The sequence below is a fragment of the Anastrepha obliqua genome, chromosome 3, assembly GCF_027943255.1.
Source record: "Anastrepha obliqua isolate idAnaObli1 chromosome 3, idAnaObli1_1.0, whole genome shotgun sequence".
NCBI classification, from domain to species: Eukaryota; Metazoa; Arthropoda; class Insecta; order Diptera; family Tephritidae; genus Anastrepha; species Anastrepha obliqua.
Genome location: NC_072894.1, coordinates 39,479,386 through 39,498,302, shown reverse-complemented (window position 1 = coordinate 39,498,302; position 18,917 = coordinate 39,479,386). Strand labels below are relative to the sequence as shown.

General features: G+C 36.4%; 1 protein-coding gene across 10 annotated transcripts in view; it reads left to right on the top strand.

Annotated features, from left to right (window-relative positions):
* The window catches only part of LOC129240818 (nocturnin), a 69,466-nt gene that overhangs the window by 20,025 nt on the left and 30,524 nt on the right, over nt 1–18,917 (top strand). The window contains exon 1 of one of the 10 annotated variants that reach the window (XM_054876819.1): nt 12,530–14,735. The exons of the other annotated variants lie outside the window; for them this stretch is intronic. Coding sequence (XP_054732794.1) covers nt 13,003–14,735 — 1,733 coding nt within the window. The 5' untranslated portion in view covers nt 12,530–13,002. Of the gene's footprint in view, nt 1–12,529; nt 14,736–18,917 lie in introns of those variants that run through there. 10 annotated transcript variants of the gene reach the window in all.

Sequence of the window (18,917 nt, the reverse complement as noted above, 5' to 3'; positions counted from 1 at the left end):
GTGTTTTAGTGATATTTGAAGTGATAGTTCTAGAAATAATTGTATAACTTAGTTTTTGAGTTTGGCTATTATTTTCGGAGTGACTTTAATTCAATATCAAAACGGCGTTTAGTGCTACTTGTGGAGTGCCAGACCGGCACTTCAACCATTTCACTTCAATCATTTCATGAATGCATATGAAATCTATAGCGAATATGCAAAATGAGTCATCGAACACTGACGAAGAAGGGGTAAATATTATATTATATTTTGAATGTAAGGAGGCGAAAAAGAATGAAGTTGAGAACAGACATTTATTTAGTTAAAATTTATACTTAAAACTTGGTATAACAAAAAATGTCCGCCCAAGTGAGATGTACGCCTAATAGAGGTGTCCATTAGGAGAAGTTGCACTGTATACTCGTTGTCCTATATATCATTTATTTTTTTTATGGTGTTATTATATATATATGTTTTTGTTTCCTTGTTCACTCCTCTCGGGAGCATAGGGCTTCGACAATCTATTTTATTACTGACAGGGTAGGTGATTAGCCTGCCGCTAGCCTCAACAAGAGGCTGTTATAGACAACCGGTGTATGGATGAAATTATAAAATCCTTGTGCACAAATGCACGCGTGAAGAAAAACAAGGCAATGTTCATAAAATTTTAATTTCTTTATTCCTTGATAATATATAGATAGATAGATAGATAGATATGTAGATACTTTATGAGGTTTGCACTTTGATCTCATGGCCTTTGTGCCCTCTACTCTACTACACAATACCTCATCCAGACCCAGTTCCCTTATTAAACTCAGGATGTCGCAACCTTGTGCATTGAAATCTCCTGAGATTGGTCGCAGAAACGACAAGAGTCCGTAGCCCAAATCCTGATCATTTGCAGGGGATCACGCAGTCTGCAGTGGCCTGCGAGAATGCCCGCTAGCATTTTCAGTTTATTCTTGGGCTAAGTTATGAGTTTTTTAAACCTCTTTTGCTTGTGCCTTCCCAGAAAGGATTTCGCCTGTCGTAGCCCCATAGTTTGGTGCAAACCTCCCTTAGCCCTAGCCCTTCACTCCTAAGCTTCTCCTTGTTGGTGTTTTGTCCCATGGCAAGAAAGACTCGGGTCCTATTAAATGCGAGTTTATACCTTCTATTTCGTTCCCAGTTATACCCATGTGTCCCGGGACCCAAATTAGCCGGACGCAATTGTGCATTAAGAGTAGATTAAGTTTCTCGATACACTCAATTACCAGGGGGGACTTGATCTCTCAGGACGATAGGCCCATAAGTGCTGTCTGACTGTCGTTCAGAATGGCTCATTCCGGAAATTTCTGTCTATGTTTATCTCCGGACATAGACGTATAGCATACGTCTTCGCTTGAGAGATGTTTGGAAATTACCTATCGGCACAGAGCGCTTGGTTCTGGGGCCGTAGCTTCCAGTACCTATGCCTTCTGGGGTATTCGAGCCATCTGTGCGCCAGTCCAGGGTACACTTCTGGGGTTTCTTCTTAAATGCAGTGATAATATATGTGATACTTTTAGATGGCATTTTTAAGAAGAAGTAAAGAACTACTATAAAAAGCATGCAGCATGGTTATCTTTATTAACTGTCACTTAGGCCGAAACAAAAAATGTATATATTTTTCGCATTAAAAAGCTCTGCTTGAATACCCTTATTTATTTGTAAATGTGTGTGCAGGCATGTTTATTTATAGATACCAGCAACTATTTGATGTTGAGATATCTGTCAATCTCCTATGAATTTCAACTGCAAATATGCATACACCTGCGTTGTTTTTGTTTTGCATGCAGTTGTAATTGTTTGCCGGAAATAAATTAGATTTATCGGCGCTTATGTGAAAGTGTACTTGAATTATTTGAGAATGCCAATCGCTCGTTGAGTTGCAACTGAATTCGTATCTATTACAAATTAATAAATCATGACAGCACGGGAAATACGGCTGTAGGTGTATCTGTAGTATTCGAGATTTGCAAGTAAATAGTAAATAAATGCTAGAATACATTTAGAAATATTAAGCAAGGCTTATTAGGTCGTAGTATACAGGTACATATGTTTTTGCATGCAAGCGACTTGTTATGAGTATATACTTACATATATTATATATAACTCATGGGCTGATAAGTCCCGGGCAAAACAAATAAAACATCCATCAACGTAATTTCCATCAAGACCAACGCAATCATTCCAGCGCAACATTTCCATACTTCTTTTGTAGAACAATTTATCTTTTGCCTCAAAATAGGTCTCAGTTCTAACGATAACCTCTTCATTGGAGCGAAATTTCTTACCGGCGCGCATTTTCTTAGGTGTGCGAACAGCCAGCCTGGAAGCCACATCTGGTAAATACGATGAATGTGGAGGAAATTCGAAGTTCACGCGGTGCATTGTCTTGATGAAACAAAAAAACAGTGCGCAAACGCGGCACCCACTTTAAACAAAACTTTTTCATAGCGTCACTCTTAACACAATAACTCACGAACTAATGAATAGAGGATCCTAAAATTCAAATAGCCATCCTTTTAAGGTTAGTACTAACTGAAAACGAGGTGAATGCAATGAAACTAGTTCTATCTAAGTGTTAGGCCGGGAGTTTTCAGTTCATATGCTATATTCTTAGGCTAAGATGAGTTAGTTACAGTGGCTGCCAGCCTACGAATATGTCATTATTTTATTTTTTAGAAAAAGAAACATATTTTTAATAATTCGTAGAAACACATGGGCATCTATTGTACTGAGGATCGCTAGAGAACCGACAAAGTTTCGATAGAAGAGAGGTGTTCGAGTGCATACAGTGTTACACATATATACATACATACATACATATAAGGTGAAATCCAAAATAAACAAGACTGACCAAAAATAGAAACGACAGGAGCTCTGATAAATTCAAGTTTTTGTATTCAAAATAGTCCCCTCTGGTCCTGATACACTGTTTTGCGTGATCTAAACGCTTTTCGAAAGAATGTTTCAGGTCATTAACCGGAATGTCCTTCAGAATGTCGGTACAAGCCTTTTGGATGGCCTCTACGGACCCAAAACTTTTCTTTCCATTGCCAAATGCAATTTTCTGAATAGGTAGAAGTCACAGGGAGCCATATCAACACAGTGAATTGTTAATGGTTAAAATGCGATTTCTAGTAAAAAAATCAGTTACAAGAGTGGATCGATGAAACGATGCATTGTCATGTAATAACCTGCTTCGCGGTATTCAGGGCGAATTTGACGTATGCCAAGATAGAAATTGCATTGACGGTTTGGCCCGTTGGCACGAACTGTCGTGGAATCGTAAAAATAAAGAGGCATCGACTTGATTATTGACTTCTTCAAACGCGATTTTTTGGGTGGTGGCTCGTCTGAGGCCTTCCATTCGTCACTTTGACGCTTAGTTTCAGTTTCATGTTTAAAACACGACATTTCGTCACCAGTTACAATGTTGTAAAGGAAGTTCTCGTCTTTTCTCGTCTCTTTAATGAGGTCTTCCGAATGTTGAATTCTGAGCAATTTTTGGTCCTCAGTTAACTTGTGCGGAATGAAACGTGCACAGACCTTTCGTAAGCCCAAACTATCAGTTAAAATGCGATAAATCGATGTTTTGGAGATATTCAACTCCGATTCCATGAATTTCAACAATGATTTCGGTTCATTTGTCATTTATGTTCATTGTCATTTATGTCCTCACAACCATCTCTGAAACATGCAAACCAGTCATGAACTCTAGCACGAGATAGACAATCAACGCCATAAACTTTTTTCTTTAATTCAAATGTTTCGGTAAACGTTTTACCGATTTTAAAACAAAATTTGAGATTAGCACCTTAGAAGCAATAACTTCACTTCCACTGAACCGAATGTCACCAAGCTTTTACTGGTAGTCAGCTAGGGATGTAACTTCCAACTCACGAACTCAGTAAAAAGATGGCGCCATCAAAAACATTTTTATGACGCCAGCCTTGTTTATTTTGGACTTCTCCATGCATGTAGGTATGTACATACATATGTCGTGTTCGATGCTTCCTCATTGTACATATTTCCATAACAAAATTTTAGAGTGTTGTTTATATCAGCTGAGAAGGGTCCTACACTGACAAGTTTGTCTTCAGTTCAATTTCCTAAGTCTACATCTGTATATGTACATATGTATGTGCATATGTACAACCCAGTACCCACACTGCAAATGTACTGTATAACTTGTGAATATAAAATAAAAATGTAGTATGCAGTATTTTCATTGAAATATTTTGAAATGAATTTTAAATTAATTACACTGTGCGACAGTGATTTTATACTTTTATGGCGACCTAGTACAACTTGTAGGTATAGTAAACCTAAGAAAAATGGTATAGGAGAAATTTCCAATACACCTTCAAAATCTCATTTTATGGCCATAAAACCGTTTTTAGTAGGTGTGTGTGTCAGCTCCGACACGCGACTGGAGTTTACTCCTTAAGAACGATTACCGTGATATTTAAAAATATATTTAATATGCAAAAGAAGTAAATGAAGACCTTTTCTATATTACTGGAAAAATTAAATTTATTTATTCTATTCGCTATAGTAAGCCACCTGGAATGAACAATTTTTTTGGAGTTTTTCTTTTTTAAGCTGTCGTTGCAATGTCCACTTATAATAACACTACAAATATCAAATAGGTATTTTTGATCCGTACTTAAATCTTTTTCACTGGATATATCTGGTAGTGTGAATATAATTGGTTTATAATTGACGAAAGAAAGCTTCACACAATCCTTCAATTTTTTCTCTATTTCACCGTTAAAGCTTTTAGACGTAGAGCCATCAATGTATTCAAACAAATGTCTAAACGGTAGTTCATTGGCGTGTAATTGGCAGATGAACCATTGCAAGGGTTTTTGAAGACAATCTTCTCCAAAGGTTCAGACGATATCACTGGTTCACTGGTTCTCAGCGAACGCACAAGCACTAGATAGGAAACGGAAATAAGCACCAAAATGTGGGCAGTGTTATTTCTGACTAGAAATTAGCAACCACAAGGAAATATATATTTTCTACAAGTTTGCACCAACAAACCAGCGCCACAACGTATGCAGTGCTATTTCTCACTGAAAATTAGGAACCATAAGGAAATATATATTTCCTACAAGTTTGCACCAACAAACCAGCGCCACAAGGTATGCAGTGCTTTTTCTCACGAGAAATTAGCACCCACAAGGAAAATTTATTTCCTGCAAGTTTGCACCAACAACCAAGCGCCACAAGATATGCCGTGCTTTTTCTCACTAGAAATTAGGAACCACAAGGAAAATATATTTCCTACAAGTTTGCACCAACAACCAAGCGCATGGCAGGCAGTGCTATTTCTCACTGGAAATTAGCAACCAGAAGGAAATATATATTTCTTTCAAGTTTGCACCAACAAAGTAGCGCCACAAGGTAGGCAGTGCTTTATCTCGCTAGAATATAGAAAAAGGGCAATGCGTCACTTCCGTCAGCGTACACTTCCGTCAGCGTACGCCAGTGATTCACACGATTTTACTACCCATATTTTTTTCATACCGTGGGCCTTATATATCGTTTCTTAAGGAGTAAACTCCAAAAACAAATTCGAAATCGGATGGAAATTGGCGTAGTTAGGAGTGATTCTTTACATCAACCTACTGAAAAACGGTTTTATGGCCATAAAATGAGATTTTGGGGGTGTATTGGAAATTTCTCCTATACCATTTTGTTTAGTTTTTCTATAGCCACAAGTTGTGCTAGGTCTCCATAAAAGTACAATATATTTAATTTTTTTTGTTTTGTCACACAGTGTTATATGGTAAAATCTGTTTTTTAGGTATTAACAAAATCAATTTTTCTTGAGATAGATCTTTTTTAATGGCATGCATTTCTCAGTTAAAAAAAGCGTACTCATAAACATGTCATTCGACTTTTTGCGTAAATTATTTAGATTAATTTGCAGCTTATCTACTCTCCAAAGCACATGGGTTTTCTATTTCATTTGTGAATCTATTTTCATATCATAATCGAATATTTTATGTACCGCAAGTTTATGCTGTTAGGCAAAAAAATTGCTTGCTTCTGAAAAAATTGTACCTCATTTCCAGCTGATGGCTTATGAAAATTCCATCCATAAAGCGCCTTAAAGTACATATATTGCCTACGCCATATACTGAACCTATTTACGCGTATACAAATATTTATATACATACATAATTTAATTACCTTTTTAAAAAGGTGTGTCAGAGCACTTTATTAGAAAATTCCTCGCCACATATGTTTTGCTGCATTTTTTATTAGAACTACTTTAGCCCGTAACAGTGTTTCAGTTGAACAGTAAAGGAGTAATGCAAAAACACTGAAGTAAAAAGATTTCAATACTCATTAATTACCGGCATATATATACATGCTAACTATATGTATTTTATGTATGTACGTGGATTCTAATGTACCAGAACCACAGATGCATAATGAATTGTGAAAGTTATTTATTTATTAAAGTTATTTTACTCAATTTTTTTGTTTACTTTACATGCGTTAAGGGGGTGTGTATTTGTTTTCTGCAATAACTATCTTTAAGATGTGGTATCGGGTGTTTTTTAAAAGCTTCAGAACTTAAAACGATAATGCAAAACAGAAATATTGGTGGAATGATTTTTTTTTCATGCCATTATTGATTAAAATGATTTCCAAACAGCGAGCGTTATTTCTACCAAGAAAAAGCTCCTCATAAAAAAATATCTGCCGTTCGAAATCGGCTTAAAACTGTAGGTTCCCTCATTTGTGAAATAACATCAAGACGCATGCCATAAATAGCAGGAGGAGCTCGGCCAAACACCCAAAAAGGGTGTAAGCGCCAGTTATGTATGTACTCAATTTGAAGGACAAAGGCCAAAATGTTGAGAACGACGACGAATTGGTGTTTCGGTGCTTTTTCAGTACTTTGCTCTATGAACTTCGCGAACATATTTTTTTTTTTTTTCAAAAGAAAATTTCCATTATTTGGTGCGTGATTACCATTCGGAATTCATAGAGAGAACGTTGGTTCGAATCTCGGTGAAACCAAAATTAATAAAAAGCATTTTTCTAATAGCGGTCGCCCCTCGGCAGGCAATGGCAAACCTCCGAGTGTATTTCTGCTATGAAAAAGCTCCTCATAAAATTATCTGCCGTTCGGAGTCCGCTTGAAACTGTGGAACAACATCAAGACGCACACCACAAATAGGAGGAGGAGCTCGGCCAAACACCCAAACAGGGTGTACGTGCCAATCATATATATATATATATATATATGTGGTATATGTATATATATTTTATATATTTAGAGTCCGTATCAAATGCGCCTTATTCATATTAACCATAATGGTATTAATTGCAGTCTCCAGAACGAAATGGTGTTATAATATAAGGACGCTTATTGGCTTCACGCTTAACTGCGCCCCATACGTATTAATCTTGGGGATTAAAGTATGGATAGTTTGACTGCCATAAGTTCGGTGCTATGAGGTCATGGATATTTCCAACCATTCAATCTTGTGTCGCCACCGCTTTGTGAACAACGATGTATGCAGCAGAACTCATCCGAAATCCTTGAGATACAATATAAAATACCTTAGCATACTAAAAATTTAAAGAAATTAAAGAATCCAAGAAAGAAAATTTTTCGTAAATTCCAAAAAAACCAGCGAATATATTATTTTTTTTAAGTTTAAAGAATATTCTAAAAATTATAACTGTCTAATTAAGTTTTTACAGAGTAACTACACTTTGAATTATAGCCAATATAAAAACCAACCCAAAGCTCTTTGGAGTTTTATAAAGCCTAAAAAAAGTGCCGTAGCCTTTCTATCTGTCTTATTTTTCAATGATAAAAGTCTAAATTCTGCTAAAGAAGCGGCTAACCTCTTCGCTGATATTTTTAAATCTAATTGTATTCCTCCGTCCGTTGGTTATTGTGAGTTCGAGTATGATGCGAATTCGCCTGTTGACTTTGCCTCTATCTTGTTATTTAGGGATGACGTTGCTAAAGGTATTGCTGAACTAAAGATCTCTTCACACTTCGATTGTTCTGCTTAAAAATTGTTTTTCGCCTTCATATCGCCCACAGTGGATCTTCAACAGATCATTATCTACAGATTTTGCTATGTGATGAGAAAAGTATAAACTTGGTTCGGTTCGAGTAGTTCTCATACTTTTGCATATCGTCTCTTGCAAACTTTGAACTGGCAGTGCAGTTTTTGCAACTGATGGCTGATTGGCTTGTTGCGGGCTGTTCGTTGATGGAAATCAGTTTCTCTTAGGTCTCGGCGGACAGTTTCAGGATAGAACTTCACAAGGTATTTTTCAACTTTATTTGTATTAGTGCGATCTAATGTTGATTTTTACGTACTCTTCGCAAAATCCGTCTGGAATCACTGTCGTTAAAAATCTTTTTATGCGCAGTTTAACCTTATTTTGCACTCGATTTTCGAGCTTATAACGCGCAATAATGTATTGAACAGTGCCGGCACTTAATTTCGCCATTTCAGCTATTTTCCTTTGACTGTTGACTTTTGCATCTTTACAGTGATTACACACTATTTCATGTGCTTCAACAGATGTTTGTGCATGCACATCATTTTGGCTGTGACTACATATTTACGTGCTTGATTATGCTATGTATGGAAAATATAATTTGTTTTCTCTTCAAAGTATATAAATATAGGTATATGTGAAATTAAATAATAGAAAAGAATTTTTTGGGGTAATGTGTTTTCAAGATTTTAATTGAATATTGCCTTAAGCGATTGCTGCACCATTTGCCTGTGAGCCACTATAAATATATATATATATATATATATATATATATATATATATATATATATATATATGAATATATAAATTTTTAAGCTACTAATATAAGTATTATCTAAAAGTATAAGAGTGCATAACACCTGTTTTTCATATAAACTATTCCTTTATACAATATACGAGTATTCAAAGTGATTTTCATAAACTCTTATTTCCACATTTTGTTTATGAGTTGCACAAAATAATGATTTGCCAAAAAAACTTAATATCATCACTCAGAAGTGTTATGGGATTTCAACTATTTTGATATGTTGTTTATCAATTAAAAGAGTTCTTGTCATGATTGATTGCATTTGTATTTTGTTGTTGAATGTACAAACATATATACATACATATTTATGTGCACATGTGGCTTATTTTGTTGTTTTCGGATGCTCGCGGAAATTTGCATTTATCATTTATTCAAAAGTTTATTGTCTTAATTTGGGTACTTTCAAGGCCAGAATTTTTTGTAGAACACGCGCGTTTATTACTTGGAAGATTATTTTACAAAACTTACTACTTTATTTGCTTATTAAGAATCGTAATAAAATCGAATTTTATTCACAAAAATATGATTGAATGGTCTTTTATTATTCACTCTATTAGCACTTACGCCCATTATTGGGTGTTTGACTGAGCTTCTCCTACGATTTGTGGTGTATTTTGATTTTCTACTACAAATGCAGGGGCCTGCAATTTTAAGACGACTCCGAATGGAAAATGAGGTTTTATGACGAGAGATTTTTCATGGAAGAAAAACATTCAAAGGTTTGCCATTGCCTGCCGAGTGGTGATAGCTATCAGACTATTTTTTGTTGTTGTAGTAGCAAAAACATTCCTCATACGTGTACGGGTAGTACTGCTGGAGTGACATCCTTTGCCGGATATATTTATATGTAGTAAATCCGGCTCGTTCCGGAAACGTAGAACTGACTGTCGGGGGAAAACCTTTTCCAATCATTTGATGTTTCGGGCCATGGTGGCCGTAATAAAGGGTTTTCCAATAACAGGTGTTATTGGTGAATGGATTGCGCTATAGAGAGATGATTAACGATTTTTTATGGCCGGAATTTGATGGTATTGATCTGGACAACGTTTATTTTCAACAAGACGGCGCTATGTGCCACACAAGCAACGAAACCATCGATCCTTTACGGGAAAAGTTTCCGAGCCGTGTTATCTCTCGAAGAGGTGATCACAATTGGCCACCGAGATCTTGTGAGTTAACACCTTGTGACTTTTTTCTTTGGGGCCACGTGAATGAGAAGGTCTACACCAACAGCCTAGAGTCGATTCAAGATCTCAAAGATGGAATTTGTGAGGCTATCGAGGACATAGGGCATCCACTTTGCAATTCGGTTATGGAAAATTTCATAAAAAAGACACTGTCCTGTAAGCGTGGTCGTGGGGGTCATTTTGATGATATTATTTTCGACTATTTACGACATACCTTCCTCCTTGTAATGAAATAAACATCCGATCATTTATATTAAAAAGTATCATTTTTCTTTGATTATCAAAATAACACCTCTTGTTGGAAAGCTTCGAAACTATCAAACGGATTTTAATACACATCAGTCCCTTAATTAATTAATTAATTTTATGACAGCATCGCCTCATTTTGTGTGAAGAATGTTAAACATAATGAATATTTTTTTATTTTGTATTTATTTTTTAATTAAATTTGACTTGTTTCTATAAATATAAAGTTTCTTTTATTTTCCCGTTTTTTATTGCTTAAATTAAATTTTTTGATCATGAGTCAAATGAACATTTTTTACCAGGGACTAATGCGGGTTAATAAAAATCATAGCCAATAAAGTTCAATATATTTAAGCTAAACAATATATATATTATTATATATTTTAGAAATATTTTAGTGGATTTGGACAGTTTTTTAAACATTTTATGAGAATTTTATTACTGCTTAAAATATCACATTTTATTTACAAAAAAAAAAAACAAAATGAAAATACAAAACAGAAATATTGTTGGAATAGGCCTCTTCCGTTCGCTATTTCCCCGTTCGCTATCTTTATGCTCGATTAACTTAATGAAAAATTTGCTTGCGAAAGCCACAACAAAATTATCGAGCAAGATTCGCCGATAGCGAGTATGGCTATAGCTGATTAGATTGGTATAACTCACTGTCATATAAATACATATAATTTAAGGCAGCTCTATTCCTGCCAATATATGTATGTACATGTATACCAGTTGCTCCAACTGTTCACCACTTGCTAACGCTTGGCGAAAAGAAGGAACCTAGTGAAGTTAAATATCGATCGATTGTTAAGCGCGCTGTATGGCAAATTGCGCCATAAGTTGTTGGAACCAAATGTCGTCGATGTTTAGCTGCTTAGTTTTAGGAAACGAAAGTTCAGTCAGTATGACTCGTTAGCGTTCGCCATTGGCCGTAACGGCCTTCCTGATTTCGAAAGAAATAAGTACCGATGATGCCGCCAGTGCTCGATATCGATAGTTCTCATGCAGCAAAAAAAAAAAAAAAACAGCCCATACATACATGCATATGTCTATTTGAGAAGCGGTGAACGCTGCGGTTCCCGTAGACTGTGTGCACGAAACCTCATAGACAATGCTTCGTAATGCGTTGTCCAACATTGGAGGGAATGTTTTTTATGGGAAATGATAACTATTCTTGATCAACAATGGCACTATATTTTTACACACATATCACAGATCAATAAGAAAAAACAAAATAAAAACAATTTAATCATTTCACTAGCATTTTCATGCCCTCTTAAGCCCCAACCCATAACACCCTTTCCCTGTCGACCCTTTCCGTCGAAACAGCATGTTTCCTGGGCCTACCGTTAGATGAGATAGGCGATGATGAACGGTGGCTACCTGTACTAGCATTGCTTAACGAACTGGTACAACAACGGAGGGACAAATATGGCTAAATCAATTACTCTCATCATTTTGAGTATTTTGGTATATGTATGTCTATATCTTTATCGATTCAACAAAACCTGAGCACAAGTGCGCGGGTATAAATAATTATGATTTTTTTCATCCTCATTTGTTGTACATATTAAAACTAAAAATACGCCCAATGATCATAACAGAGAAATTTAAAAAAAAAACCTAAAAAGTCAACTATTGAATGCATAACTGTTTGCTAACTACAGGATTGCAGTTTATAAACATTTTAACTTGCATAACCATAATACTTGCATGTGTATATGTATGTATGTATATGTGCATAGGTACATATGGGAGTGAAATTAGACGCAATCTCATCATTACTCTTCAGAAAAATTTGAAACTTTTTGCTCATTCCAAATTGCCGTGTTTTGTTTCGAAGGTTACGCCACAACCAACTCGTAAAATAAAATTTAATGGCAAGGATGAAAATGCCGAAAAAATGAAATAAATATGTTTGAAAGCAAAGTAACGATTAATTGAAAAAAGCAGCGCCAAACTTTTGCCAATAACAACAATGACTGTGAGAAACTCAACTCACCTACCAAACACACAGGCAGAGAAATCACGCTGTAGGAGAACTAATGAACTAAGAACAACACTACCAACAAACGATTTTATGCGACAATCAAGCAAAATTTAATGCGACAACAATGACTATAAAGCGCAGAATACTAGTACATATACAGATGTGATGGAGAGTGTGTGTGTAAGTGTGTGGGGTCGAGCAACAGGTAACAACAATATTAGCAACGACTGCAGCACTAAATGCAGCAAAGGCTGCGATCGGACGCCGACTGTCATACCACCAAGCCAAGCAACTAGCCAGTCAGCGATGTTGTGAATGCTGTTAGCCTCGATCTAGCCGATATAAATAAGAAACGTCGCTTGTTGCTCGGATTACTAGTTCAATGTTCTAAACGCAAAGTGTACACGCGAGCAAAACGTACGGAACCAAAGTCAACTAAACATAGTTAACATACAGATGATTAACAACTTGAACCGTTAAAGCAAAAGTGAAAAATAAAATTAATGAGTGCTATTAGAATGAATTATTGAATAAAAAAAATGTGTTAAAATCGTTAAGTGATAAATAAAAACTAAAAGGAAATAAATAAAGTAATTAAGAAGCAAAAAGGCTGCAAATTCAGCGCATGCCCCGCAAGTAGGAATTACCTTACAACCCTTATAAACAGTTCCTCACAACCTTCACCTGAAACTGTTTCCAAATTAATTCGCACTATGCAATCGCATCAGAATACTTTCGGCTCTGAGGCTTCTAAACGTTATGGTCATCGCCGCACACCCACACTGGGCAAAGCAATGCCTGTCACTTCACTGCTCTTACACTGTACGCCACCCACTATGTCCTCATTACGGACCAGCTGCATGAGTGATGGTTGCACACCTGACGAGGAGCGGCCACCACTCTTCTTTCAAATAGAATCAAATTCTATTGCCTTCAATGAGGTTAATAATACTTCTACTTCCACTTCCGAGCTTAAAGAAGTAAAGCCAACGAGTGGCGAAGATGCGCACTCTTTGAGTGAAGAGCTTAGCCTCGAACAGGAATATGAGTTGCTCGTTTCAGAGTGCAGCAGCGATAATGGTGATGGTGATCCACCAAGCAATGATCAAGAAATTTCCATCGTAGGTAATTCAGTATTCTATACACCATGTTTGACATGCACTGGCAATGCACCTGGCGATATGGATGCACGCGCCACCGCCATCAATGAGATGTGTCGCCGACTGTGCACTGATGAATGTCGTCTGCGTTTGAGCTTAGCCGGTTTCGAGCCGCCATCAGCGATGACCTTGAAATCCAGGGAGGCGCTGGCTGAATACGTGCAAGAGACATACCTACGGCAACGACCACAGCTGCAGCATACTTGCTCAGAGGATACAGTGTGTGCTCATGCTTTGAGTGAATCGGAGAAACGAGGGGCAGATGAAGTCGATAGAGTTGCTGCAGCAATTGAGGAACCAGTAGAGGCGGCTGCAAATCTAGTCACGTCCGCCACAGCAGCTAAGACGCCAGCAGTGCGTCCCCCATCATGCATTACAATTCAACGCAAGAAATTTCTCACAGACATTTTAACAACGAATGTAAATGACACAGATAGTGATTCCAGTTTTGTTGATGAACAAAAGGAGCTGGCAGACGGGACAAAAAAAATACTGCCAATCGTCAATAATTTGGTTAGGCCTGCACGTGAGCTAGTTGATGAAAAAGCGACGAATACTCCTGACAACGACCACCCTGATGGTCATGCTCATAGTCGCGATCACATGAATGCCCCAATCGTTGATCAACACGAGATGGCCATGCTCAAGGACTTCCGTGAGAAATTCGAAATTGCGGAAGCATTGGCAAAGACCTCAGCAATGACCTCAACGCCGCAAATAAAACAGCGTCTGGCGGCGCGGCAACTGGAAATTACGAGCGCAAATGCAAACGCGAAAGCAGCGGCGAGGGCGGCGGGCAATGTAACGGCGAATGCTTGTGATGTTGCAGTGGCAAACAAAGACGAGTGTATGTCGCCAGCAAAAAAGCAACAAACAAAACAAGAAATACGACAACAACGACGACGTGAGCAACATAAAAAGCGACAGCAACACCAACAATCACCACAAAAGGGTGGGCCAGCCAATTGCGCGCCAGCGCATGCCACATTCACGCACTACAACAACGCAATCAACGTGAACGATGTGAATAGCCGCATTGATAAAAACAACGAAAAACGCAAAAACTATCACGATGAATATGCCGAACGTAGCAGTGACGACGCCGAAACTGTGTGTAGCGACGACGACTACAACGACAATGACAGTGACAATGACAGCAATTTTGGATTTGCCGGTACAGACAATACGGCTACCATAAAACAACAGCAACACCGCCAATATCAACAGCAAGAAAATATTGTAAGCGATTACGAGCCACCGCGGGATTTGCTGTTGTATCTTGTGAGGTAATTGGCATGTAATTTTAGTAATTTATCACATAACATTTAAAAGAGGAAAAACTAGTCGTTCCAGTAAACGGCAATTAATTTCGTTAATCTTTGCTTTACAAACGTTTCGCGTTGATCGGGTGTCTGAAACGGCGTCGCCCAAAAAGATATTTGGATAAGTCTTGGCACATCTCCGCTCCGCGAATCGATATGACTTATATGTGCGTGCGAATATTTTGTATTTTTTCCCCGCTTTTTATGCAAACAAAGAATCTGTTGGCATTAAAGCTAGAACTCCATATAAAGTGTTTCAGGCGCTATGGCGCTCAGCGGTTTATTCTGCTGACAAATCGTATAGCTGAAAATGTAGAAGAAATACGATAAACTGGTTTTGCAGTCAGGGCATTATTGATCACTTAAATAAAAGGGTAAATTTTTAGATTTTCATTTTTAATATGCATACTTACCTAAATACGTACATACATACATATTAATATTATTATATATAGGAGTGCAAGCTATAATGGCCATCGACTCCGAATACAAGTTCTTAGCATTAAAACTATATTTTATTCCGCAAGTTACATTCAACTAAAAAAATATAAATTCTCAAAATATTTACATAGGATGGTGCTCTCAGCTAATTTTTTATGCTGATTAGTAATTAAATGTTTTTGTCCAATACACTCTAACCAACAAGTGCTGAATTTATTATCGATGTCCGCAATAAGTTTATCGCCGGGTCGGGTTAAGGTTGGAGTAATTTTAGATTTTATATTTCATTACCATGAACGAATAATGCACACAGTTTTGACAGACTTATCTTTAGTTTTGCATCAAAATTGTAGAGGTTGAGTAAGAATTTAAAGCACTTTTATTAGAAAAAAAGCAACAACAATGCAAAAGGTTTTTACCACATACTCAAAAAATATTTCTTATGGTCAAGTACAAGCCGTTGTTGCTATTTTTGTAATAGCAAAAATATTGCAAATAATTGTTTGGGAATACTGCTGGATATCTGCCTTGCGTTATTGTGGTTAACTCTCATACTTTCAAAAGACATGCCGTGTTAAAAAAAATATGTACAAATTTAGATTTTTTTAAGTTTCTATACTTTTATTCAAAATACGGCTCTGAACATTATATGTGAAAAATGGCACCATTTAAATGCCCACCAGGTAAAATACGTCAAACAGTCCATTCCGAATTGCCGACATTGTTGAGAACGTCGCGATATCGATGTTGAAGGTTGTTTAGCAACACTTTGAGCTACAGCATCAATATACTATGCAGAACATCTAGTTTTTGTTCTGCCAGTCCTTTTTCAATCCTCCACAGAATTAGTTTCTTGAAATTTTTTCACCCATCCTTTGAACGATTCGAACGACTATTTCCATTAAAAACCACGACTTTTGCGATGTGTTGTGCTTAAAGATAGACCATTTTCATAGTAGGCTTCAATAATTTTAACGAGTTTTTCTATCGAGTAAAATTGTACATCTGTCTACTTGACAAATGTGAAAAATGGCATAAAAAAGTCACTGATTGGAATTATTCGAGTCACTTTTGAAAGACTCTTTATGAATGTGGCGGCCGCCATAGCGAAATAGTTTGGTGTGTGTCTACCATTTGGAATTCAGAGAGAACGTAGGTTCGAATCTCTGTTCACGAACCAGAAAAATAATAGCAAAAGGTTTTTTTCTAATAGCGATCGCTCCTCGGCAGGCAATGCCAATCCTCCGAATGTATTTTTGCCATGAAAAGCTCTTCATAAAAATATCTGCCGTTCGGAGTCGGCTCAAAACTGTAGATCCCTTCATTTCTGGAACAACATCAATACACACACCACAAGTACGAGAAGGAGCTCGGCCAAGCACTCAACAAGGGTGCAAGTGCCAATTAATTTAGTTTGTTTATGAATGCATATTTGCACATTTTGCATAGCCATTCGTGAGGTTATATGTACATACATACATACATACTTATGTAAATATTAAAGACAGTTTACTTTTAGATCAACATCTATCTCTATACAATTTGTTATTGTTTCTAAGCCAATACGCTTGAGTGGCCTTAAATTGTTCAAACAATAAATCTTATGAATTGCCTATTATTAAGTGTGTGTGGGCATACAAAGTAAAATACATACATACATACATACATACATACTTTTGTTTCTTTTCGGCGGCCGCAAAAACTATTTCGTAGAGGTCATAGTGATGTGTACATACATATGTACATACTATCAAGTATAATAAAATATATTTCATATTTTAAGCATACATATTTCAAAATAATTGGCTTACTAAGCGCACAAGAGTGCTTCAGTAATGAGAATAACAATCAATTTAAAATGCCTAAATAAATACATATCCGCCAGATAAACTCTACTATACACATAACTGCTTAAAAAAACAACCAAACAAAAAAAAAATAAACAATACGCATAAAGTTCAAGGTGAATTAAAATAAAACGTTTTATTCTACCGATTTTCGCAATCCAGTTAGTTCCACATATTTACGTTTATTATATATAACTCCAAGCATACATACATATATCTATGTGAATTCGGTTTGTTTATAAAATAAATATTAATGTTCATGCATACATATAATATATATGTGATAAAAAAATATGCTGTACAAACATCTTTGTCAGAGTACTGTACAAATATTTAGATTGATTATGATAATTGCCAATACGAGCGGAAACAATGGGTTAATTATGGCAAGGTTCACATCTGTCAAACTGAATGTTTTACGGATAAACAAACTAATTCAATTGAGTTAAAAAACTGTTTCATGTGCTTTATAACAATTTCGAAACTGGTTTACTAGTTTATTACTCCTCTTGACACTTATTTCTTTTTTAACAAAAGTATTGCGAATCGGAAATATTTCTACATATTTTTAGAGAGTAATTGTATGCATTACTGGGGTTCAATGTGATTTAGATTTTTTTCTTTTAATATAATATACCTATGAGTACATACATACAAAACATACTTACTTAATGTATGTGTATAATTGGAGCTTATCTCCTTTATTGGGTGTTTGGCCGAGCTCCTCCTACCATTAGTGGTGTTCATCTTGTTGTTGTTCCATTCTAGTTGTGTTTTTTTCCTTCTTTTCTCTTTAGTCCGTCATAATTCTTCTGAAGAATATCGTGCTTAGACTGAGTTTTAAATGTAATTTATAGTTTTATAGCTTAGACAGGCGATGACATTAATCGGGATTAACGGCTTAAATCGGATTTATCTTGCGAATTAAGTGCAACTAATGCGGATTGACAACTAGACTTAATTCTCATAATTTAAGCGGACTAGAGGAATTTTCGATAGCAACATTGCTGAAAAATGACAGTTAATATCTATTGTGAAGGAAAAATAATGAAACTTTTAAAGGGAAGAACAAGAAAGACTGGATGCAATGCTAGTTTGAACTAACACGTTCCAAATTACATTAATTTTTGGGAGCAGTTTGAGAAATTTCAATTTAAGATTTTTTTTAAATAAATAATTATTGTTTAGTATCCCGTATTTGTTGTGACACAATATCAGGATATACGCCATGAATGGGAGGAGGAGCTCAGCCGAATATTCAAAAAGTATGTAAGCGCCAATTATGTATATATAAGTATATACGAGGTGTGTTCAAAAAGTATCGCGAATTTTGTGTTTTTTCAAAAATTATTCATTTATTCATTAATATCTATTATGTCCCCTTCAATGTAATCCCCATGAGATATTATGCACTTGTGCCAACGTTTTTTCCAATTTTCGAAGCATTTCAAAAATCATTTTTTTTATCTTGTTCTTGTGATCGATGCCGTCTTTATCTCGTCAATCGTAGCGTAGCGTCGTCCTTTCATGGGCCTCTTCAGCTTCGGGAACACGAAAAAGTCACAGGGGCCAGATCTGAGGAATACGGTGGCTGTGGTATCCTTAGTGTGTCGTTTTTGATTGAGCTTTGGTTTCTACGTTATAGCCATAAACCCACGATTCGTCACCAGTTATGACCCTCTGAAGAAAATTTGGGTCGTCGCGGACAGAGTCCAACATCTCATTAGCAATGTTCATGCGATGCTGCTTTTGGTTGAAATTGAGCAGTTTTGGTACGAATTTTGCACGACCCGTCTCATGCCCAAATCATTGAAAAAAATCGAATGGCATGAGCCAATCGATTTGTCTAGGTCCTCAG